This window comes from Gambusia affinis, linkage group LG04, assembly GCF_019740435.1.
Source record: "Gambusia affinis linkage group LG04, SWU_Gaff_1.0, whole genome shotgun sequence".
NCBI lineage: Eukaryota > Metazoa > Chordata > Actinopteri > Cyprinodontiformes > Poeciliidae > Gambusia > Gambusia affinis.
The window spans coordinates 5646762-5672454 of record NC_057871.1 but is presented as its reverse complement, the minus strand read 5'-3'; the positions used below and the strand labels follow the sequence as shown (position 1 = coordinate 5672454).

Genomic DNA, 25693 nt, shown 5'->3' with positions numbered 1-25693 from the left:
CTGCTTTGGTAACCGTTTTGGTGTGACTGCATGGTGCACAATCATAAACCCACAAACACAAATAGTGCTCTAGAAAATATATCCATTTGTAATATGTGTCTTTGGGACACCAGTCATATAAATAAGTGTGGTTTGTACTGCTAAACAGCATACAGTACTGCATTTAATCATATTTTTAAATTGATTGATATTTACAGATTCTATCAATAAAGAAACAGTGGAAAAAAAATGGTAAAAATAATAATACCGACATTATGGACAGTTTTAGGGTTTTTAAACATCATTAATTGAAATTTATTATGACAACAACAAATAAAAATTTAAGAAATTTAACACAATAAATGCTCACCCCTATTTATTAGGAATGAGCACTTTTCAATGAAATCAGTCATTCCCATTCATGCACACAGTTACACCTTGATGATGGGAAACCACTGGATTGAAGACACAGCTGCCCTGAGGTGACCTCTAGTTACTTATTTACTTGCTAACTGTCAAACTGAGAAACTTTGCCCAGACTTTATGTTTTTCAAAAAAGGAAGACTTAACTTTTAAAAAGGTTTTACCTGCTTTATGCCCAAATGCAATCTTAGCACAACCTGTTTAAAAGTCAGAACGAATCAAAAAAATAAAACCTTTTTTCCAACCTTCCTCTATTTGTAGTTTTAGTTTATGATCCTTTTCGGTTGGGGCTCTGTGTCACGGATAAAACATTAAAAACAGCACGCAGGAGTCAAAGTTCAGCCATGCAGCAACAGAAACTATATATATATGTGTTTTTAGAGTTCACCTTCAGTCCCCTTTCAGTGTACGTCTCAAATTGAACTCCAGGTTATTGCTATAGGATACAAAGTGCCACAGGGACAGTGGAGCTGACCTGACAGCACAACCTACTGTGATGAGTTTTTGTTTCAGCAGTGACATTCAAAATGTGTCATAAACTAAATAAAGTATGAATCCATCCAGCCTTTCAGGTCGGCAGAGGTGGCATAATGGTGTGGGAGTATTATTGCTGACCTTTCTTTCTGTTTATGACTACAGTGTATGAATTTGCAGTAAGTGTGTGATATATTGTGGAAATATGAACCATAATCTCTGAGGATTGTTTCTGAAACCTTGTGTTGTCTATGCCAAGAAACATTAAGATAGGGGTGGACAATGAATCAATAACAACATATCAATCAATAACATATATCATGATAGACATGTGATCAATACCAACAGGTAATACATCTGATTAAATTTTCAATAATTTTACTGAACCACAAAGAATTCTGGGGGATGTAGACAGAGGAAAGGCTTTAGTCGCTCAACTTCTCACAGCCTGCTAGGTTGGTGGCATCAACTAACTCACTCTCTATTTGGTTACCTAGCAACAACTCTCTCTTTGGTTACCTAGCAACAACCTCTTGAGTTACTTTGCAGCAGCAGTTTTTGGCCACTGTGTCTCACAATGGCTTAAAAAAAACCTGAAAAAAACCCAACAACATGGAGTGAAAACTGTGGATAAAATAGAAAAGGTCACATCACTGGTTCGGCAGTATTTCAGATATTTAAAACAAAGAACTAATCAATAATTATCTATATCGGAACAACCAAGGTGTATCTATTAAAGTGGCCATTGATTATGAAATCCCAGATCTTTTTGCTGTTTGCTGGTCTGTTGCAAACATTTATATTATTTTATTCTTTATTCGTTGGTTTATTTCTTAATGCAGTAGAACACTAATCTGCTCTAAATTTATTTTGCTTTTCTTTATTTTGTTTACTAATGAACACTTGTATTTATGAAATCAGGACAGAGTATTTTTAGTAAGAACATTTCCAGTCTGTTATCTGCAAAGCAGATCCGGTCTAAAAGTCGCTCCTCTCCGTACATAAGACGCAAACAAGCACAGCCCAAAGGCATTATTGACATGCCATTTATTTCATGTGGCTGAACAGGACCCAGTTCTCTAAATAACTGTAACTGTCTGGAAAGCTGCTGCCAGTTAGTGTTGGGATTCATTATTAGATTGACCAGTGTTCCCCTGCAGGCTCACTGAGGAGCTTATTGAAAGCTGGAAATGATTATAGATCCTGACATTTGTGGAAGCAGTGTGCTGATTGCTGCATGGTTCAAACCACTCACTTTCATTATGATTATTATGACTATTGTTACGACTTGTATTTGAATTAATAATATGTAACAGAGAAATTTATGCAGAAACAAAATTAGGATTTAAAAGGAAAAGAAATCTAAATGAAACACACGCAGGGTGTCCACCTCAAACTGAAACATGGTGATGCGCACAGGATGTTTTAGTCTCAAAGACACAGAGCCACATTATGCACCTCAGTGCCGTCCCCTTTGGCACCAAATCACACCATCACAGGGTGGAGAGAAAATCACAAATTACACCTGTACTCTAAACACACTGTCTGACACACACACCTTGAATTGGGTGACAATGTGTTGAAAGCCCATGAGGATTTGCAGAAAGAGAGAGAGAGAGAAAGAGGAGAGAACAAAAAATTGATGGATTGTGTGTCACATAAAGAACAGCAAGAGATAGGAGGAAAAGGAAACGGCTGGATTGGTAATAAAGGTTAAGTAATTTAATATTGTTCCAAGGTTCTTTTCATTTGTACTTATGCTTAGAAGAGCTGCTAATGCATGCATTAAAAATTCACATGCGATCATAGGAAATCAAATTATTTTGCAATAATTCAATCAGGGAATGCAGCACTGCTAAACATTACTAGACCACATCAACAACACACACTGATATGTGGAAGTTAATCTATTTTCAGTATTAGTTTATACATGCAGGCAGAAAAAGCACTGAAGGTGTGAGAAGATGTTTAAAAGGAAATATATTTATATTTCTACAGAGGCATGTCATTTATTCAAGCTGCCTCCAGCCTCTATAAAACTATTGAAAGGCAGAAAGTATACATTGCTCTGCTTACTTAAACTTTTTGAGCTTTTGCCCTCCTTCTGCTAAATATGCTGGATTTGAATTTTTAAAATCTCAGGTGCTCAGGGAATAGGGCAGGCTGTTTTAACATAAAATTGGCTCCACCACATTTACACTCCTGATTTCTAAAATTGGTTGGTGACTATACATATTAGGTTATTAAGGCATCTTTAATTACATTCTGACTAGTAGAAATGATGTCAGATTTTCTGTTAAGTTGCATGAAGGCTTTAATTCAAGATATATCCAATGAATTACTGACTAAAAACATACATTTCAGAAATAATTTATGACCAGTCACAAAGTAAAGTTGAAATATCCTCCTTTGTGTTCTGACCAGTCTGAAATCCAATTAAAGACTTCTTTAATAACATTATATTAAAGATACATTACATGTATTATCAGATAGGAGTTGTATGTTTTTAGTGTAAGTTAAACTGCAGAGATCTTGAAAGCAAATAATTACAGCTAACTTGGGGATTCCTGAAATGCTAATTATGATTAGTCAGGTATCTCCAAATTAATTACAAATATTTTGAACATAGACATTTTTTCTATTTCAAATACTAACTAACTTTCTGAGTAGTCATAATGACAGAAGTGATAACTAGAATAATTATACTGTTTAGTCACAACATCCCAGATTTATATATTTAAAATTGTCAATGCAAAAATTAAAAACATATATAAATTAAAATTAAAAAAGGTTTTTTGAAAATGCACAATTTTTCGGGAGTGGGTTGATAGTAGCACTTTTAGCTCTTCAAAACTGTTTTTAAGTGAGTGTGAAGGGAATTACGCAAAACATCTTAATTCAAATGACTAAAAATGTATTTTCTACTTCTTATAAATAAGTTTTAGATATATTGAATAGTAATTACAGATATTTGACTCTTTGTGTGACAAATTCTGAGACGTCATTTGAGATATATTGAAAGACACTTTGATCCCTCAAAATGTGACTGAAGATATTTTAAATTCCTTTTCTTACTAGTTTACTTATTACTATTTTCCAGAGTTTGACGTCGCGTCTCCTCACTGAAAAATAAACTATTTGGAAAGTTTTTAATGTTAGTTGGTCAGTAGAAATTGGAAATGGCTCAAACCTCTATCAACATCACAGTTAAAAAGAAAAACCAAAAGAAACGGATATTGCTTTGGGAGTTTTCAATCCAAGTTTTATTAGCCATGAAACTTGGATTGGTGCATTTCCAAGTGATAAATTTAATCCACCAATAAAGCAAAATTTTCAGACATGCCACAGACTAACCATAGTAACCTTTACCTGCAGCTACAAATGGCCTCTTAGCATCTGTTGGTGAGCTGTAATCAAGTGAATTTAAGCAACGACAGGAGGTAACTTTAATTAAAATGTTTACCTCAGTCTCTTGTAAATTTAGAGGCAACAGATGTTAAACACTCATGGTAAAAAGAGAGGATGCCGTTTTTAAATTATAAGGTGTGGATTTTATATCTCAGGTTGTTCAGGTGCATTTAGTTTTTCACAGATGCTTTTTATTGTTGAGTTCTGTTCAGTATACTGGTATTATTTCTTTACTAAATAAAATGTATTTTTTTGAGTAAATTGGTCCATTCTTTAAGTGATGCACATAAAGTATAAGCAATGGTTGACTAGTATAAAAGAAAAAGAAAAACCCTGAGCCTAAATTCAGAAAAATTAACGTTGAGGTGTTCTCTGAATCTATTCTTTTTCTAATTGCGCTTTGAATAGAGAACAAGGTTATCTTTTATTTGGAGTTGTATTAATCCAGCTCTAAATATCTTCCCTCCGTGTAGTCTTGTTTTTTTGTTTTATTTTATTTTTTGCAAGAACTACAATAAATATGCTGGTTTCTCCCATAAAAAAGCAGCAGAGAAACTTTTTAAAACTGTCGATTCAAATAGAGACACAGCTGAAGACGTAGTAAAGGAGGAAGCATGATAACATATTATGAGACAAAGCCAAGAGTTTTCAGAGATGAGACCAGGCAGGAATCCCAGAGTGACAGATGTAAGACTGAGCAGAAGATCTGTGTGTGTGTGCGTGTGTGTGAATGGGAGCGAGTCTCAGAAGAGAATAGGAGGGAGATAAAAGGCTCCTAAAATACCTCTGGTCAACTGGAACAAATCAAGGAAACCCCAAAAGGAACACACACACACTCACACACACCAGTACACGCACATGCGCAATGTTTGAGATGCTCCATCAACCAAAGTCTGCATGAAAACAATCACTCTAGCAACTGCCTGAATGAACATAATTTTACCCTGCTATTAGCTATGACCTCTCACTCCTTAACATACAATTAACCAGGTAATGGAGTGGAGAAACAAAAAGACACTCCAGGGGAAAATATTTTCAGAACTTGCTTACTCTAATCTTATGCATGCTGCTGTATGTGCTCCACTTAACAACTTCAGCAGGCAATGATCCAGATAAATCAGAAAAGAAATGTTTGCTGTTGATCTTGGTGTGTCGGCCTAACCTGATAAAATATGCACAGAAGCGTCTACTTAAGGACATTTGGAGTTTGGTCATGACTCGTACCGTTTTGCACGTCCAGAATGTGATGTTTGTCGAGCATCCATCCTCCCATGTTGGAAGCATCCATCTCATAGCCTTGCAAAATGGCCGTTCGCTTCTCCCACAGGATGAGGTCCAGACATGACTCGTACTCAAACCCCACTGACACTGTTGAACACACAGAAGGGCAGGTGTGTGACGATGTGTAATCCAAATCCAAACAATTAGGAAAAAGTCAGCTATTTAAAAAATTTAGTGGCAAAGTTACAGTTCTTCAGCCTACAGACACTATAGCTCCAGTGTCCTTTTTTACTCTAATTTATGCAAGCTGTGAAGCTCATACTGTGAACCCCGACACACACACACACACAAGTTCACACACCTAATTAGAAAATAAAGTGAAGGTATTCTCCAGCTTGCTGGGATTCATAAATGAAACTCATTTGCATGTTTTTGGCATTGTTATTATCATGAAAGCATGAAAAGGCATGCAATGACAGAACCATGGTAACATGTGAGGTAGATGTACATATTAAACTTCCCTCTGAATGTACAATAAAAAAAAAATAACATGGTGAAAATTAAGACAAAATGTAAAATCATGTAAATTGCTCAATAATTCTATTTGTATCTTGTAATAATTAATAGGAATTTTATTTTTAAATGTTTTATTTTTAACTTGGTTCATTTCTAACATTTTGCTTTCTCATTTTCCCTCTGCAGAATAAAAATTTGACTATAAAATGCTAACCTCTGAACAGATGGATAGATAAATGGATCAATTCATATCTGATATTTTCCATTGCATGATACAAATTCAAGCTATAAAACTGATTGGTGTTTAAATAAGTTGTGTCCTGATGTATTTTTTCCCTTGAAAAACAAAATAAACATTTAGGTAATGATAAACAACACTTAATATATTTGGTGACTATAGGATAATTTTTGCTTGCTTAAGGTAAAATTTTTGCAAACTCAATAAAAATGTCAAGTCAAAGCAATCAGAACATCTTGAAGTGTTTTTCTTTATCTCATTCATTTATCATTAAATTACTATTATTCTATCGTAAATTGTTCTTAATATTATTTATACATTTGTTGCAGTGCATAATGTGTTTCTTTCATTTCTAAAATGTCTCTGTTCTTCACCAAAATCATCAATCTCACCCGCATCATTCACCATCAAGCAGAATTACTCATATAATCCTTCATGATGCTGTCTTATCTTTTCAGTACTCCCTTTTTTTTTAATCAAATTTACAGTTCAGATAACTGAATCTGAAGCAGCAGCAGCTGCTGCTATTAGAGCCTGATAATATCCTTTCCCATTGTAACAAGTAGTGTCTACACCCACAGTAACATACAGTTTGAGGTCATTCACAGAAGCAGAAATCTCTTTCAAGATGAGTCTGACATGTGCAGAATCAATTACCAGTAATAAGTGCACAACACGTTTGTGTCTGATCCGTTTCCATGCTGCTTTGATGTCTCAGTGAAAGCTAAGGTTTTAGTCAAAGGCAGCAGCAGGTGTTTTTGATCCTGATGGCACCGCCACTCTCCGATGAATCCTGTGTGTTTATTAACTATTACGAAAGAATGCAACTGATTTTGAAGTTTATATGATAGGTGATATGCACATCGCTGGCATTTCCTACTGTGAGAGATTTTGTTTTAAGATTAGCCTTTTAAGACACAATAAAATAAATCTGAAAGGCTAAAATGAGTTGAGGAGGAGTGCTCTGACACTGATATATTAACAGCTCAAGCTGCAACTTTCCCCACCTCTGTATGTAGACAATTATTACTGCTTCTAGTCTGACTTTCAGGTCACCACTAGCAGGTCTAGAAACAGCTCTTAAGCTAATTTACAAAACGTTAGGCCATAAACAGATCACACGTTTAGAGTGGTTCAAGATTAATGTGGTATATAATTAGAAAAACTCAAGATTATGTTTAACATGATAAGTGTATTTGGAAATATTTTTTATCTGAATTAAGTTAGCCAGGACTGGAGTTTTTCTGTAATCCAGGAAACAGAAAGTTGGTGGAACTTTGCTCCAGTTTTGCTCCTTATTCTTGCACAGGCAATATATAACGGCTGTGAGACTAGTGAGTGAAGTAGAATGTGTAAACAAATTATTTTGATTGAACTGTGCGCAGACTTTTACAATGTGGGATTGGAAAAATATCCGTATTAAGCATCAAATATTTTATAGCTTTGAGACACATTATACCCTCAAAATGGCAAGAACAACCATTATGTTGGTTTAAACGCTTAAAAAGGATCTAGACTGAAGAAGTGTGTGCTTTATTTCCAACTTTTGGTTCTGGTACAGCTTTAACCAGCTGGTAGTAAAAAAGATGAAAAACGTTTCTGATATTGATTTAAGAACTTTAACACGATTAGATAAAAAAAAAAAAATCGGCATTTAAATAATTTTTTGCAGCCTCACTGCTGCATGAAGTCATTATTTATTGATATTAAGAACAGAGGAGATATCCCTCAGTTTGAATATAAGATCTGTCGCTGTAAAACTGTATTGGGCATCTCAAATTAGCAAGTAGTCATCGCAGAAGTTTGGTTTGAGATAAGAAACTGAGTTTAAAAGAAATCTTTTCAAAGATAGTGAAATCAAGCGTTAAGTAGTAGAAAAATAATTTGTAAAATATCTGAAGAACGTAGTGATTAGACGTTTTATTTGTTGCTCACCAACTGCTTCTGACAGTCCAAAGACGCGCTGGCCATAGGCGTCTGTCTTATCCCAGATAAAAGTGTACGATAGATTTGGTTGGGCAGGGAACCATTTCTGGAAGAGACGACCCACTACCGCCACCATCAGGTGAACCTGTATCAACAGAACAATGACACAAAGGTCACTAAAGTTAACCATTGACTTCATTTACTTCATTGTTGGTACAGATTCTGCAGATTATAATTATTTTAGATAACTACAAGGACACACAACTCACCTTCATCAGGTTGAAAGGAATTGATGATTGTGTCATGGAAACTTTGAGGACTGGTTTATATCCAGCAGCTCTGGAGCTGAGGTAGACCAGGTTTAGATCACTGCCTGGTATTGAAGTTTCTTCTTGGAGAACCTGTAAGAAAAACAACAGAAACACAATCAAAGCTCACAATAATTTCATTTCACTACTCAAAATTTTTCTCATTTCGATGTGAAGCTGCAGCCACTCCACTCTGGGTTCCCCCTGAGGTGACGGAGTTCCTTCCTGGAGCTCTAAGATGAGAAATGACCGTAGCTGAGAGTCAGAACATCTGCATGTGCATCTCCATCCTACCATAACTCTTGAACAAGACAAAAAAATGCTTTAACTCATTTGCTTGAGGCAAAGAATGACCCTGATTTGTAAGGTGCAGTCCAACTCATCAGCTGTGAACCATTAATAAGTAACAGCATTAACACTGACAGATCGAACATGTTAGCAGGATTTTTTTTAAAATGACAACTAAATAATAAATAACAATGTAAGCCTGTTACAAGAGAGAATATTCAACACAATGTTTGTTCCACAACATTTAACTCACTCCCAAAGTCAATTTAGTCACTAATTAACCTAACATGCATGCTAATTGGGCTGCACAACGTCACACTTGTTAGCATTGTTGCATCGCAGTAAGAAGCTCTGGATTTCTACATAGAGTTTGAATGTTCTCCCTATATATGTGTGGGTTCTTTCCAGAAATGATTGTATGATGTGGCATCATCATACGATCAAAAAAATATAAATTTCTCTAAATTTAATGAACAGAAAGATGGAAAGATGGATGAATGGATGGGTGTTTTTGGAGTGTTTGAGGAAAGCAGCGGTACTCCAAACCACACATGCATAGAGAAAACGTGCCAAGACTCAAAGTTTGTGTGTGGAAATGTTTCTTTACGAATTACTAAAATATCCAGAGTTTTATTTGGAGAACAGTGAGAGAGACAAGAGAAAGAACACTTTTGATTAAGAGGAAGACTATTAAGAAAAAGATTATTCAAAAAAATGATTCTCGGGGAGACATTCCTCTTCCTTGGACCATTGTGATGTTACACTGTTTTTCAGCATGATTGGCTTTTCATTATTTGGACATTAAGTGTTCATTACATGTCCATTATGTCCCTTTTAAGATCGCCCTTCTAACTGATGAAGCCAACTTGCCAAAATTTATCAGGCCACTACTGGTTGGCTCGGCTTTCAGCTGCCCTCACATACACACATACTTACTTGAGCCACACACTTTCTCATTTTTGCAGTATTACAAGAGAATTACAGACACAAGGCAAATAAAAAGTAATCATGGAGCACTGGTTAGGGCTGTAAAACTCTAAACTACTGTCGTCTGCTTCACTTCCACAGGAGACTGGTTAATGCAATGTGACGACCAAAAGCCCAAATCTAAAACACACACAACCGCTCTCCTTCACTGTTTTCAGGAGACCCAATTCATGCTGAAGCCACACAAGTGAAATACTTCTCTTTTCTTCTTTTCTAACACACACAGATGCTCATTTGTGGTCAGAAGTTGTTGAAAGTGAAAGAACTATATTTAGCTGTGTGTGCATGTTTGTCCATAATACCCTTTTTAGGAGGATTTTAGTAGAACTGAGAATAATTTAGTGTCTGGTCACTGCCTCAGAACACATGCAGCAGCTATTTCAAAAGCCATAAACATTAAAATGACAATATGTAGAACAAAGCTGAACTCTGCAATAAAACAGATTATTGCACAGCAGAATGAGAGAGGACATTTATTTTCATTCCAAAAACATTATAAATACAACAGATCTTTTGCTCATAACAGCTTTACAAATGGAGGGTATTATGTATTTTCCAGGCACTGGAGTCATTTTATAGTGCGGCTTCATGCTATATTTAGTAACTGTGAAGAACATTGTTGTAGTAACGAATAACTATGATACCTTCAGTTGTTATGAAAATGTTGAAAAAGTGATTTTTTTCAGCATTAATTCCCTCTTTAAGTCACCAATACAGCTCAAATGTTGTTTTGCCAGTGCAGTGCAGATTCAATTTATGTTTAAATTGAAAAATGTATCACAATACAGGTGTTTTACATCAGTCAATAACAATAAATGTTGATATTAATAATTATTGATTAGTTTTTTGTTTTACTGCAGCACTGGGGTCAAAAAAAAAGTCAAATTTCTGCACAAATTTTCATTAGAGTGCACAATTTGGTCAAGCAAAATTAAGATTTAGTAATTACATAACTAATAGCTGCAGCACAATCTGCCCCACACTGTTTCACCTGACTCTAATCTAGACCACACATTACAACAAATCCATGTTGTAAATGCATTATTTATCTACAATAGGAGTATTAGTATGAACACTGTCCTGCACAAATTCACAATTATCAATTCATAGTCAGCTCAAATCCTATGAGTATCATCATTTGTAAGATTATGACTAGTACTAATACTGGCTCAGTGGTTAAAATTATTGCTAAGTAACATGTAAGTGGTCCAAACACATCTAATTTTTTTTAAATACAGACTTTGGCGGATCCTCACCACATCCAATCTTTCACAATCACATTTCTCATATTTCTCACTGCTGTTCACATCTAGTTCTTAACTCAGTTGATCCAGGTGAATACTGGACATAATGGGTAATGAGTGGAATATCTGGCCAGCAACCTTCAAATAGGTTTACCATACCTGAGTTTCAGGTATAATGGGGCCATCATCATGTGATCCTCTGAAAAATGAAGAGAGGGGTGAGGCAACAATCACTGGACTGGGTCTGATGAAGCCACTCAGGTCACAGCTTGGAATGTCATTTTCCTCCTGGAATAAACAAACACAGATGGTTAAACTGTTTTCTGTTTGTAAATATGAATTTCTTCATTTCCCTGGGCATAATTCATTTCAGAAATCAGTGCCAGTATATAAATTATGGACAAGTATCTTCCTTGGTTAATTGCCGCATTATGATTTTATGGAAACATGTCACCTATATAGAAATGTGTCAAAATGTACCTTCTTCATCACCAGAGTGTCCATCACATAGAAGACGTTCCATGGCACCCACACGGTTCTGTACTGAGTGATAAATGGAGCACGCTCAAAACTGAGGGTCAGTGATGCCCCTCCGTTGGCCAGGAGGTCGAACCTGTGGACACACCAACAGCAAACAACCAGGTAGATTAGTTTAAAAGAGCTCCAAAAACAGTCTGAAGTTACTGTTATGTAAATGAAATAATTATTTACATAAACTAACATTGACGGATATGCTGATAATTGGTTGATCTATTTTTGGAATGATTATTCATTTAATTAGTTAATTGATTGGTCTATTAAATCATTGGTTGGTTGGATGGTATGATGGCTGAACTTTTGGTTTTCTGGTAAAATGCTTGATTAATTGACAGGTGGGTTGGTAGGTTAACTGATATCTAATTGCCAATTTGGTTTTTTTGGAGGTTGCTTGATCTATTGGTTAATATATGAGTGTGTTGATCTATAGTTAGCTAGATAAAGTGGTAGGCTGGTTGATCTATTAAATGGTTGGTCTGAAACATGAAACCCTCCCTAGAATCTAAGGTCTTATGTAAAATTGTGCAAAGAAAATGGCAGTTTTTTTTTTACCAAGTTCTAAAACTGTTTATAAATGCATTGTAAAATTTCCCATTTAATTTTTTTTTAACAAAAATGAAGTCAACAAAAAGCTGTGTATGAACAACGACGTTCCGACTAGCTGCCTGAGTGAAAACAAATTCTGGAAGTAGTTTTGTAGTGTTGTTGTCCTGCCAGGGTTTGCCATATGAAGACAGATAGAAGATCTGAAACTTCTGAGCTGTTTTTAGCTCCAGACATTATAAACAAAACAAACGAACACAGCCAAAGTGTAGATTCGAGAGTCGGACTGTCAACTGTTTGACACATTTGATGAGAAGCACATATGGCTCGACACATTGTTTTTGTTCTGCTAGGCTTTCAAGAGTCACACTTGATTGTATCCTCTCAGCCAACTGTGCTGAAGTGATCCAAGCAACAGCAGCAACATAGCGAGGGGAATCATTTAGAATGCAATTGGTCAGCCAACACCGTGCATTGTGAGCAGATGTAAATATGTCTCTTGAATCGAGTTGTGGGCAACTCAGTTACAGTGACAGATGGGTTGAAATTTTAAGCAGTGTTTCTAAAATAAATGTTTTCAAAGAGGGTGTTTGTGGAAATTACAATTATGTCTCTGCACAGCTTGGGAAATATCATGGGAGATAAGAGGCTTGAGAAGTGTTGGCAGGTGTGTGTTTATTAACTAGCACTCAACAGCATTTAAGCAGTCTCATCATAAGTATAAGAAAACAGCTGGTCAGAATAATTCTTGGCTAAATTTGCATAATGGTGTTTACAAAGGAGTGACAAAACGACATTATCTCACACAGTTAAGACACATCTAGCTCCAGCGCTGGCTCCTTTCATGTTCCACTCTGAACATGTTTCATAGAGGCAGTTTTCCTCTGACAATAAACAGTCGCTGCTCACTTTTGGAATAAATCATCAACGAAAAGGACAGTTTTAGGATAAACTAGTAGGATTTTCTGCATAAATTAGCAGTCTATGTTTCCTAAAAGGAAACATGTAAAATGTATTCTGAATATATGTGAAACTAACAATTCATTTTCCTGTTCATACACTTTGCATTGGTAGTCACATCCAGTTTAATCAGTGGCACTATACAAAGACAGCATTTGCCACAATTTTATATTTCATGGCGACAAAACAGAAAATTATAGAAGCTCATTATAAACCATCAGTTCCATTTAAACAATCTCTAATCTTGTGCTCCCAAAGTTGATTTATTGATCCTTTGTTCTCCTGAGACATTTACAAGCATTTTTGCCCAAGTCGGGTCTCATTGAGTCAGTGCTCAACAATTATATGATGCATGCTGGTTAGTGAACCTAAAACACAGAATTGTTGCAAGGCAGAATTAAAATAATTACCTTTTAGCCTAATTTAGCGATCAGAGAGAACAGCTTTAATCATTAATCAAAGCATCAACCCTGATCACTTTACCTTCACCTTTAATATTGTTTTAAAAAACTCAAGCTCTGGAACATGATGCCAGTATGAGTTTAGTCTGGATTGTTTAGAGTTTAAGCCGAGTCTGAAGTCTTTGTTCTCGTGTCTGTCAATCAATCAGAAGGAATCAAAGTCACTGACTTTATTCCCCATTTCTGCTCTCTTGCACTGGAAAGAAATGATGTATACATATACAATAGAAAAGTATAATGCCTGCATACCTAAATGTTAGAATGAGAAGAAGTGACACAATTATTGCTCCAAATATGCACAGTATTTTAGAACAAAAGGAGGCTACAAGTCTAGCAAATTCTTAACACTATTTGAAACAAGCAGAAGCTACAGTGAAGGGCAGAAATCAGGCACTGATTACTATAATTTGCAAAAACACAAAATTGTAATTAATATGTCACTTTTCACTCTCCAACAGATTAGAAAATTACATCGTACATTATTCAAGTTGCTAAGAAGAACCTTCAAAGAATTTTGGTACTCTTAAGTGAATTATTTTGAAGATAAATTCAAACTGGATAGCTGAATATTACACGCATAGCGATGGTCTCAGAGAGAAATACGTACATGCCATCCTTGCGCGTTATAGTGTATCCATGGTCAGGGTAGTGGACAAATGTCACATTGACTCCAATCAGAGGAGTTCCATCAGAAGTCAGCACCTGGCCTCGGATTATCGACACCAAGCTGGAGAGACAACCACAGGACAGAGGTTTTTAGTAAAGGATACAGTCACTAGCAAAAACTGGCAAAACCTGGTGTTTGATTTTTATTTGTAAAGCAGACAGAGACATCAAATATAAAAAACCAACATGAGTCAATCTTGTGGTTGAGAAAATTCAGTGACAGAACATTATAAACAGACCCATTCAATGAATTTGATTATTTTTGAAAAGTACATTTATTTCATTAACTCAACTCTCAAAATAAAACACAAGATAGACTAAATACACACAAACACTTAATAAGGGATTTAAATTTACACCTTATTGAAATTCAACATTTAAGAGAAGCATATCACATCAAACCAATAAAATATGGGGTTGAGTTTAAAGTATGTTTAAGGGTTGTTTTTTTTTTTTTAATGTTTAATACCTGCTCAGAGGTTGTTGTTTTTTTTTTAGTTTTTTGAAAAGCTGCATTTAATCTGACAAACAAGGCTCATCAGAACCCATTCTAATTTTTTGTGGATGTCTAAATATGAGGGACATTCGCCACAGAACTGTGTCTGTACTTATAATTCATGATTCAGAGGTTTTGGCCTTGAAATTATTCAATTATTCATAGTAGTGCTGAAAATGTTAAATTTTTCCAAAAAGACCCAACTAATGCCTCATTTCCCCTGAGCAGTCTGGCACATGTCTGTGCAGTTTGGTACGCTATTTTATGGTCCAGCGTATTCAATCAAAGAAGAACTGTAGATGTTTTACCTCTATCATCTCATCTAAAATATTTACCCTAAACAATAACACAAGAAAAACCCACCCTCATGCTTTGCAGAATCTCTAAATACATAAAGCCAACTAAAGGTACAAATACTGTAATGTACCATTCATTCTGAACATTTTTTACATGAAATCCTCCTTGTAGAAACAAAAGGTAAAAGGTGAATGTGTACAAGAAATACAGTTCTAATCAAAAGTGACTTTTTAAAGCTTTAAAACTTGATTTGACTCTTTACCTATAATTGTAGAAAAAGTTTAGGTTGCTGTCACACTTTCATATTTGCTACATATGTTGGCATTTCCTTACATGAGATTAACGCTGAAAACAGAAACAGATTTTGTTTTGTATGTGAGGCACCCCAGATTTGTATATTGCATGTGTTGGGATACATTTTGTAAGGTGAATATAAAATTATATTGTGCCATAATAGTTTACCTTGCCTTCACCATGACTGAATCATCTTCTTTAGATTTTTTTACACAGGTGTATGAAGTGTAGTTGGTAGTTACAATGTTATACTCTGTTTTATATTCAACATCAAAACTTTCTTGACGCAAATGTTTACAGGGTAGAAATCTGCAGTGTCTTTGCACGACCACTAAGCCCTTTGAAGTCACAAATCATTTTATTCTGCTTAATTTCTCTCTGATCCTGCCTGTTCAGTAACATAATCTGTCTTATTGGATTTTGCGTAAATGAGTCTACAAACATGATCTCAAATGAATCAAGCGACTGATACAGTTCAGTTAATTAGATATACTTGTGATTTCATGGAAACAGATCTGAACAGAACTACTGAGGTTATTTCATGTTGCTTTTCTGGCAGCTGGCTGTGTGACCAGGCTGCATGTTTGTCTGGATGTAAACCTGATCATTCAGAAGGAATTTCAATGGTAGGTGTGAACTCTCCTACACTTGAAGCCTTCTAGTTGTAATTGAAACAGCCAGATGCCTGGTGATGGTAGGTCTGAACAGGGCTTGAGTGAATCCTCATTCCTCCCTGCATTCGTTCACACCTGTACTTATAGCTGTCTGCTTGTGATTGGATCAGCCAGCATGAATTTTAGCAACAGGTTTGAACAGCCTCTTTTTTCCTCTTGTTGTCTCATTGATTCCCCCATTTTGGACGTTGCCTCTGCATTCATTGTCTATGTATGGTTTAATCCGATCTATAAACAGGTGGTTTTAACATCAACCAGTTCTTAACTACCGTTCATGTCTTAACCATGAACTTCTGCGTATTAAGGACCAGGTGTTGCTTATGGAGAAGGGTAGCACTTCCTGACAGTAGTAATTATGTCAGAAATGGTTCCCACACTCTACACACACAAGTTTGAATTTCTACCAATATTACAACTTTGTATATTGACTTTGTATTGACTTTAATTCATTTTAGTAACTGCATGTATGCCTAACCCAGACATGCCTGACTTAACCGAAGCCTAATTCACACCATACCGCCAAATCCAACCTCTACTCCCAGACAAGGTTGTTCACCATATTAGAACCGGGTTTTGGTCCCCATAAGGCCCATTGGTCTCCAGAAGGTTGGAAAATATGCCAGAAATGGTCCTAAACAGAACCGCTAAACAAGAACACACGTACACACACATACACGCAAGCAAACACACGCACAATAAATCCTTTTTATTATAAGGTTGTGAGCCCATTCATTATAGAAATATTGGACAACTTTATTACAGAGTTCATGGCCCTCTCCTTTTATGAAACATTCACACAAGCTGGCTGCATAAGAATGCCATTATGTTTCTTCCTCATAAGCAGTGCGACTTTGACTCAATGTGTTTTACAGACAGCCACTTTCTCCTTCCCTCCGATCACATGAATGCCATCTTTGTGGCAGATGTGAACAGAAAAAGTTGGCAGACCTTAGGCTTTAGTGTTGCCATCATGTTTCTTCATTAAACTGACTCTGTCCACCACAAAAGCTAATTGTCATGAGAAATTAACAAGGACAATGAGGGAAATTAAAAGAATTGCTTATTCATCCTTAGAGAGAGCCCTGACCTGTTGAGATATGGAGTCATCCAGACTCTGGAAGATTTGCTGTGTTATCTGGCACCAAGATGGTGGCAGTAGATCCTTTAAGTCCTGGAAGGTGGCCCCATAGATCAGACTTGTTTGTCCTGCAAATCCCACCAGTGCTGGATTTAACTGGTCTGGGGATGTTGATCTGGGAAGGCCAGGTCAACAACAAACTCGGTTTTGTTTTGTGACACAGTGCATTATTGTGCAGAAATTGCCTGCAGTCATCAGGAAGTACTGTTTCCATGAAAGGTGAGCATGGTCTGTAACAGTAATGAAGGTAAAAGTAACGTCTATGTTTAAAAGAGACGAGGTTTCACAGCAGAACATTTCCCAAAGGATTGCATGGCCTGTAGTGACTTTCCTTCTGCGTATACTGTAGCCCATTCGGCTGCCATATTTTGTTCATGTCATTGACACACACACACACACACGCCCGCACACACGCACACACACACACCCACACACACATCCATAAAACAGGATTTATCAGACCAGGCCAACTCTTTTAATTGCTCTGTGGTCTAGGGGTCACCATAGCTACCATGCCAAGTCATTTTCTATGTGGTTCCACACACAGCAAAATGTGAGTCGCTTTCTGATCTGTCTTTGCTACCAGAACCAGCATTAACCTCTTGACCACTGCAACGGTCCAGCCATCATAATTTGGTCCTTGTTAAATTCGCTCAAATCCTTAATCCACCAGTTTGTTTTTTTGTTTTAAGGACAAAATGTTAGCTCTGTATGTCTTACCCATCACCAGGTACCATTCTAATCAATGCTATTTGTTTGCTTCAGATGTGACCAGCTAAAATATTCAGTTTAAACCTATTTATTTTATAGTCTTCTCCTTGATCATTTCTGTTCCTCTTGCAGTCCCTGTCTTTTCTTCCTTCATTTGAAAGCCCATCCTAGGTGGCTTTGGAAAGCAATTTGGCTTCAACTACCATGGATAAGATACAAGAACAAAAAAATTTGTGGGCCCAGATCAACAGACAAATAAAATAATCAGTTCACCAAACATGAAGATCTTTGGATTGTAAGACGTAGTGAGAGTATTTTGCTCTCACTAACAAGAGAGGCATGAAAACTGTAACAAGCTGGTTGGGAAGTGAGTCCTGCACAAACATGCTTGACAAACAGACTTTCAAATGATATTTTTACTAATTTGTATTGACAAAACTTAACTAACAACAAAAACACACACAAAGCTCACGGATTACAGACAGACAATTACCTTTTATTGAATGGAGACTCTCCAGTGATGACATGAGTAGATTCAGGGCCAACCAGGAAGTGAATGCGTTGATAGAAAGATCTGGCCGCCTAAGAAAGACAAGAGTTATAAACAAATAGATAATATTATTGTCAGTGATTGTCACTGTTGGAAGACAAATCAACGTTTTCCAAATAACTGCATGCTGTTCCCTACCTGCTGGGGTGCCATTGAGGAGGGAGACTGGCTGAGCACTTCAGCAGGGTCTGGAGACCCTTTGCAGTATAACTGGTTTTGACAAGAGGGCTGAAGACAGCAGTCTGGATCCATACAATCAGCCAAGCCGTCTGAAACCCACCGACAAGGTCTTTCATTAACAAAACTGACATGAAATGAGTGGTGCTAATCTTAAAGCCCAACAATACAGGCAGTTTTGGAGTTTTTAAACATCCTTAATTAGAATTTATCGTGATAGCGATAGCTATTATGACATGAAATTTCTCGCGATAAATGATAAATGCCCACCCCTGGTATCATGTAATTCCAGAAGATTTATTTGCTGTACATATCCAGTTCCACCATACTTTAAAATATGGTGATATATTGTATTTAGATGTCATTTAGGTCATTTGAATGCAGAAGATTCATTGTGATGGTCAGGAAGCAAACTTGAGATGATTTGAGCTTTGTGGAATGGTGTATTATCCTGCTGGTTGCAGCTATCAACAGACGGATACACAGTTTATAAAAGTATTGACATTGTTAGCAACAATACTCACTGAAGTTGTTGTTTTAAACAGTGCTCAAGGATCTAGAGTATTCCACTAGATACAAGACAGATTGGATACAAACTTTGTGCTGTTCATGCACAGTTCTGATCACACCATCTGAATGTTGCAGCTTAGACTCACCAGCATATCTGGTTGCACAAATACTCCTCTCTTCGCTTTGCATGGAAATTCAACTAGATTAGCATCTTCTGAAATACTCAAACCTATCTAGTACCAACACTACCAATATAGTGTCACTTAAATTTCCTTTATTCCACTTACTGAAAACCCAAACAGCAAGCCCATCTATTGGCTTATATCCACTGGGCTACAATCACATCCTTGGCTGATTTGTTATAATACGCAACTGAATAAGGACCTGGTAAAGTGTCCAGTGAGTGTGCATTCTTTTTGGGTCGAATTAAAACTGATGGAAGAAAATGAACCAAGACATCTGTTCAGAGCTAAGTGGTAATTTTTGCTCCAATGCAATGCATTAGAGCCAATTGACAGAAGACCAAATAAATGCTCTGTACTGGCCTCTGAGCAATGCCATTCCACGCCCCAATAACAAGCAGCACAAATGGAACGAAGGGACAGGAGATTAGAAGAATATATGAAGGGCAGGCAGTGAAAGAGCAGTAAGAGTGAAGACAGATGGAGGAGAGGAAGGATAGGGTGAGATATGCAGAGTAATAAAATCTCAGTGGCTATTTGTCTCAGTTTCTTCAAAAAAAAAGAAAAAACAGCTGTACATCTGGTGAACAGGCATCAGGGACTGAGATTACATTGAGGCACACAAACACATAGAAGCTCTGACACTTTTCTTTCTCTCTCTCTAGCTCCTCTTTGTTCCCCATATTTTAATTAGTTTAATTTAAATATCCAGCTCATCAAACTCAGAGCTGGATATCACACTTAAGCCCAGAGCATTATTTCTAAATCAGCCTTTTTCTTTGACTCTCCCTGCCATTTTTTTTTTATTTTATTTTCAATGCGTTAGCTCTCCCTCAAGAAAAACCTAAAAGCAGATTTTTATTGAAGCTTCTAGTAGTACTGTTGCTGATTCAGATCTCTTTCCTTCTCTATAGCCTGTAATTTAAGCACTCTACAAGGCTTTTTGAAGTCTGGTAGCTGACAGCATTTCAACTCTACTGTCACATCAGCATTCACAACACATGTTCTCTTTTCATGTAGCAGCTGAAAAGTTGCAGCTTTTTGGTGTAACAGTTAACATTCAGTGCTTGCAAACAGATCAACTCCATACATAGTTCTAAGCAGGAAGCCAGGTATTTATTAGAAGAGCTCTGTCTATTTTAAGCAAGATAGTATCACTCTGAAGCAGAGTAACAGAAATGCTACGAGTCATATGTAGTATTGCAACAACGATGCAACTGGCTAACTGTTAGTTACGAGCCACACTACCGTCAGCAACTATTAATTTAATAATCAACATTAAATTAATTGATTATTTTGCAGTTTCCTACTGAGTTTGGAATATCTACAGTATCTTGACTTCAACAATTAATTTATTTAGATTGATCAAAAATAAACTGCATATTTCTACTGGGAGGACATTTTTCAGACCCAGGAATTAATTTATAAAATCAATTACTTGACTGCAAAAATGTACCCCTCAAAATTCATTAGAGTTCACTGTATTGTGCGAAAAAGCTAAAAAAATAAATAAAAGAAAAGAACATTGTTAGCTTAAGTACTAATGACAAATGTGTCACTTTCTTCAGGTGAAAATAATCTTATTTGATTAAGTGAACCTATTTTATTCAACGATTGTAGAAATATTTCAGTGTTAATACAATGTCAGGTCTGATGTGATGCAGTTGAATTGATAGGTTTTCTTCTGATGGGGGAAATGTATCATTTTGCTTAAAGAAAGTCAAGGTTAAACCATTGCACACACCTGACAGGTCCTTGTAGAGCTAATTGATCATGTGGAAGTAGAAAGACATCATCTAATTCCCTATTTTGCTGTTGAGACTCTGTTTGGTCAGCAACAAGTTGCCCTTTCGGGTTGGTCACACTAACAACCTGTCTCAGTGTGACCCAGAAAACCCAGTCTGACACCTGTAAGACAGATTACTGTCTGAGAGGCCAAAAACAACTGTATGCAGGGTTCCTTGTCCCCCAGGCTGAGGGACAGGGTGGGCTCCGGGACTGGTGGCCACTGACTGATAGCAGGTTTCTAACTGGATCTGTGTTGTCCTGTGGCTATAAAAGTATTCTGAAGATTGAACTGAACCTCCCCTCCCTCAGGGTTTCTGGGAGCCTAATGAACTCTGAACGTCCATTCAAGTTTAATTAGTGAAAAACAAAAAGATTCAGAAAGTTCTTTTATAATTTTAGAAATGTTCCCTTTAATTCAGAGCAGCAAAGTCAGTGTTTGTTTCTCTCTCTGTTAGTATTTTTTACTGTCTTAAGCTGACATGTTTCTATTTCAGGTTTAATCAATAAGTAAAATGCAGTCATGAGAAATAGACAGAAATCTCTTTGTGTTTTTATCTGACTTACAGTTCAATCATTAGGAAGGAAATAAATAATGCCTTCTGTTTGTCCTGATTAACTTTAAGTGTGAATAATTTCATTGGATATGTGGCTGCGGTATTGATGTACATTGATAAAATTTCATGAAGCACTAATTTATGGTTCAGAGTGGCCATACTTGAATTGGAATATTTTTCACAAATTATTGTTTCCATACAAACTCTATCACATTTTGTAAGTTCTGAAACTTTTACTGTAAGAACAGAATATTTTTTTTATGTTTAGCCATTTTGGTTGATATTGAACTAAGTGTCATGCATGTTTGTGCTGCTTCCAGTCTTTTCCAAAATGCAAAAGAGATTTTTAATCTCAATGGGATTCTCCAGGTGAAATAAAGGTTAAATAAAATAAATAATTTTGTGACCTGGATCTATTGTTACATTCCTATTTAATACTAGATTTCAGGTCCTGTGCAAGTTTGATTTCCTGGGTTAACAAGCTGGATTGTGATTCTTAAACCCAGTGGGAACAAAAGAGAAAGTAAGTGTAAATATGTGCACGTCTGTAATGATCCTTATACTATAAATAAACCCCTTGTGAGCTTGACAGGAGGCACAGTTAGACATTTCTTTGTAAAGAACAGCTTGATGTGAGGAAATCTGGTTCAGGTCTCCCAGGAAATACATCTTCCAACTCAGATCATCTATATCAAAAAATATTCTACACACTCAACTTGACAGTGTTTGAACTCTGTGGGTGTTAGAACTTTAAATGGTGTTGACAAGAGAGTGGATTGTCATGTATGCCATGCCTGTGTTGCTAAAATTTCTCAATCATCTGTGGCGCAAACTACTGTTTTTTTAAGCTACAGCCGCCCTTTGCCAAATGCCAATGTGGAAATGTTTGAGTCATTCTTGATGAAGGCCTGAGAAGAAGAAAACACTTAACATTTTTGGTTTGCAACACCATGTTAGTAATCCCAAAATGCTCATTTGTGCTTAGAAAGTTTATGGTTTTTATTTTCAGCTAAGATCCTAGATGAACAACAAAAAAAAGTTATTTAACAACTCAACAGTAGCTAGCAAACTTAGAGCACAAACAGAAACACCCATAACTTTATAAGTTATTTCTGGTAGTTTCACCCAAATAGGTTAATAAATTCAATGGAGCAGAAATAGCAAGAATTTATATTTTCTTTCCCACAGCATTCACACTCCTCCATTATGCCGACTCAGACTATGTCAAAGCTGGAGCTGCAGGCCCATTAAGTTCTTTATCGCAGATCATTAACATTTTATTTAATCTTTATCCATGCTTTACACACCAGTGATGTATTTAACCATCTGCTTCCACTAATTACACAGTGCCCATGCACCAGGTATACCTCCTTCGTTGTCCTTGCCATCGGTGCAAAGGGTTTCCATGGCAACGTGACACCCTGCCCCTCTCCATCCCGGCTGGCAAATGCAGTGCCATCCGCTGGCTTCCAGAGTGCATCGTCCATTGTTGTTGCAGAGACCTGGGCAGCCCTCTGGGCACAGGGGACAGACACGGAGTTAAGAAATACAACTTCAGTGTAGAAAACAGGCTCACAAATGGACAGTGGAACAATTCTTGTGGAAACAAGACTCAATTTATTGATATTTTTCAAGGATGACAGTTTTGCACTGAAGTGCTGAAAGCCGCTGCTGCTTCTTTTATCCACAAATAAAATTATAAAAACCATGATAAACATTAATCAGCGTATTAAAAGTTATTTACGGCTCTGAAACAGCATGATGACCAACACAGGTCAGTAAATCTCTACTGGAAACAAGGAGCAGTTTGACTGGGGCTTCTTTTTATTCCATTATAAAACACTGCTAAATGTTGAACTGCAACTCATTGTTGGTGGGAATAAAAAAAAAAAAGAATCAAACATCTCACTGCACAAAGAGGTCAAAGAGCATCTGATTGTTCTAAGATGGATCAAATTTTAAAGTGTCAACAAAAGTCTCTTGACTTGAAGAAGTGTTCACACCCCTTGGGCCTTTCCACATTTGACCACTTCATAACCAAAAACTTTGACACATTTTATTAAAACATAAAGTTACTAATACAAAGTAATACAGTAAAATTTTCACTATGATGTGAAATTTTTACATTTTATGAACTAATTTTGTGTGAGGTGCATTTGTATTCAGCACCCTGAAGTCAGTATTTATAGAACCATCTTTCGATGTAATTAATCAACTTGAAGCAAAGGCTTTGCAGCCTGCAACGGCTTTTCTTCACTGAACTTTGATGCCACCACCTTGATTCCCGGTGGTTAAGGTGTTGTGCAATGTTAGTGTTTTACCTCACATAGCATTTTGCATGTAGGCAAAAAATTTTAATTAGGTCTCATCTCACTTGAGCGCCTTCTTCTATGTTCTTAATGTGTCTTCTACATGGCTTGTGGCACACTGCAAATGAGTTAAACTAGCTGTGTCTCGATTGGCCATAAAATTGCACAAGCAGACATTTTGAAAATAAATTTGCTTAATGGAAACACAGCAATTTTGAAAAAATGTCAGTTTTTTTGATAAAAAGTTTTGTCGCTAGAATTAGTGTGTTTTTTTTTTCAGAATTGTTTTATTTTGCAAAACTGCAATCACACCAGTCACATGACCAACAACCTGATGTTGCCACTGGTGCAAACCATGAAGAAGAAGACAAGAGAAAGTAGTTGGAGGATGACGGCCTGGTGTGCGTTTTAATGACTTACTGCATGAACAAACTTATTCATATGTGATTTTATTTGTGTTATTTATTTATCAAAATCATGGCAATTGTGGAATTGTGTTTTATTTTCAACATTAGCGGGATACTGACAAATGGAAAAGCAGCTACTGAGGCCACATTTGTGAAGATTCTTCTATGAACTGAACATTATTTGCTGTATGACTGGATTGCTGGAAGATTACTTTGTCATGTTTGATATAAATGAAATTTAAACCAACTTGGATTCCATATAATTGGATCTTTAAAGGGTATTAGAGTTAAGAGAGTTGATTACAAATTAAAAACACCAGTTAGCCACTCATAGTATGTTCTACCACATGAAATCTAACTCTAATATGCTGAAAGTCTGTCATGTTAGAAAATGTGGAAAAGCTCAGCTGGGTGTAAAAGGAACTGGACTCGTTCTATAAATCAGTGAGCGAGCTGGAATGAATGTCGGTGGACTTGTGTCCAAAGCTGTGCTGACTGGACTTGGTCATAAATGCTTTTTCAGGTGCTTTTTTCCAACATTAAAGAATTTTTAAAAAGTCTTTGCTGCAAGAAGTTGTAAATTTTAACACATAAGGCTGTCAGCAGCTTCGGTACAAAAAGACCTAACTTTAAAAGTCATACTGGTTCAAACCTTGGGTGTTTAAAGTCTTTTGGTGACTGTCAGCCAGTGTGATAAATCTTTTAAATGGACTGACAGGCTGAGAGATAGAGTCAGAGACAAATAATGGAGACTGGCACACTAACCTTCACATAAAAAAACAGACTGACAAACAGACAAAACAGTCAGCTCTTGGTGAAATGCGCTTTTGTTGTAGTTTCACATGAACTAAAAACTATGCTGTAACCCACATTGTCTAATGAAAGTTTCATGTCTTCACTTGGAGGTAAAAAAATAAAATAAATTAAAAAAATAAAATAAAATCTTGAATACAAAGCATAAATCTGAAGAAAACAACAACAAGATCTTTTAGCATTGTGGATTCATTCGCTCTGGTCCATGTGAAAACACAACAGGTAGACAAGTAGTCTGGGCACAAATTATTGGGAGGACAGGGTGGTTTGGACTGCATGCCTCCAGTGACATAAGTTGATGCCTGTATTTGGCATTCCTTTATTGTAAAATAGACAGTGAGGTTGGCAAATAGACAAATAAAGGAAGGAGAAAAAAAAGACACAAAGTCAGTGCCAGACTCAAGCAAAGCCCAGCTGGACAGAAAGAACGAGACTGGAAAGTAAAGATGTAGAGAGGAGAACAAGGACAAGACGAGAATGTCAGGATAAAAGACAAGGGGATAAAGGCTGGCTAACTTAACACACAGAAATCAAGCTTTGTTGAAGCAAGACAAAACAGGAATCACACAGCTCTGGTTTATGACGTACACATGTGCAGTACTGTTTTTGTATTT

At 36.5% G+C, this 25693-nt stretch overlaps 1 protein-coding gene across 11 annotated transcripts in view; it reads right to left on the bottom strand.

Moving 5' to 3' along the window:
• Window positions 1–25693, bottom strand: part of LOC122829151 (teneurin-3-like) — a 314256-nt gene that overhangs the window by 53802 nt on the left and 234761 nt on the right. For all 11 annotated transcript variants that reach the window (XM_044113478.1, XM_044113472.1, XM_044113474.1 and 8 more), the window contains 9 exons: window positions 22918–23064; window positions 18478–18608; window positions 18283–18371; window positions 14121–14240; window positions 11493–11625; window positions 11172–11300; window positions 8455–8586; window positions 8195–8330; window positions 5509–5652 (listed from right to left, as the gene is read on the bottom strand). In XM_044113478.1, coding sequence (XP_043969413.1) covers window positions 5509–5652; window positions 8195–8330; window positions 8455–8586; window positions 11172–11300; window positions 11493–11625; window positions 14121–14240; window positions 18283–18371; window positions 18478–18608; window positions 22918–23064 — 1161 coding nt within the window. The remainder of the gene's footprint in view (window positions 1–5508; window positions 5653–8194; window positions 8331–8454; window positions 8587–11171; window positions 11301–11492; window positions 11626–14120; window positions 14241–18282; window positions 18372–18477; window positions 18609–22917; window positions 23065–25693) is intronic.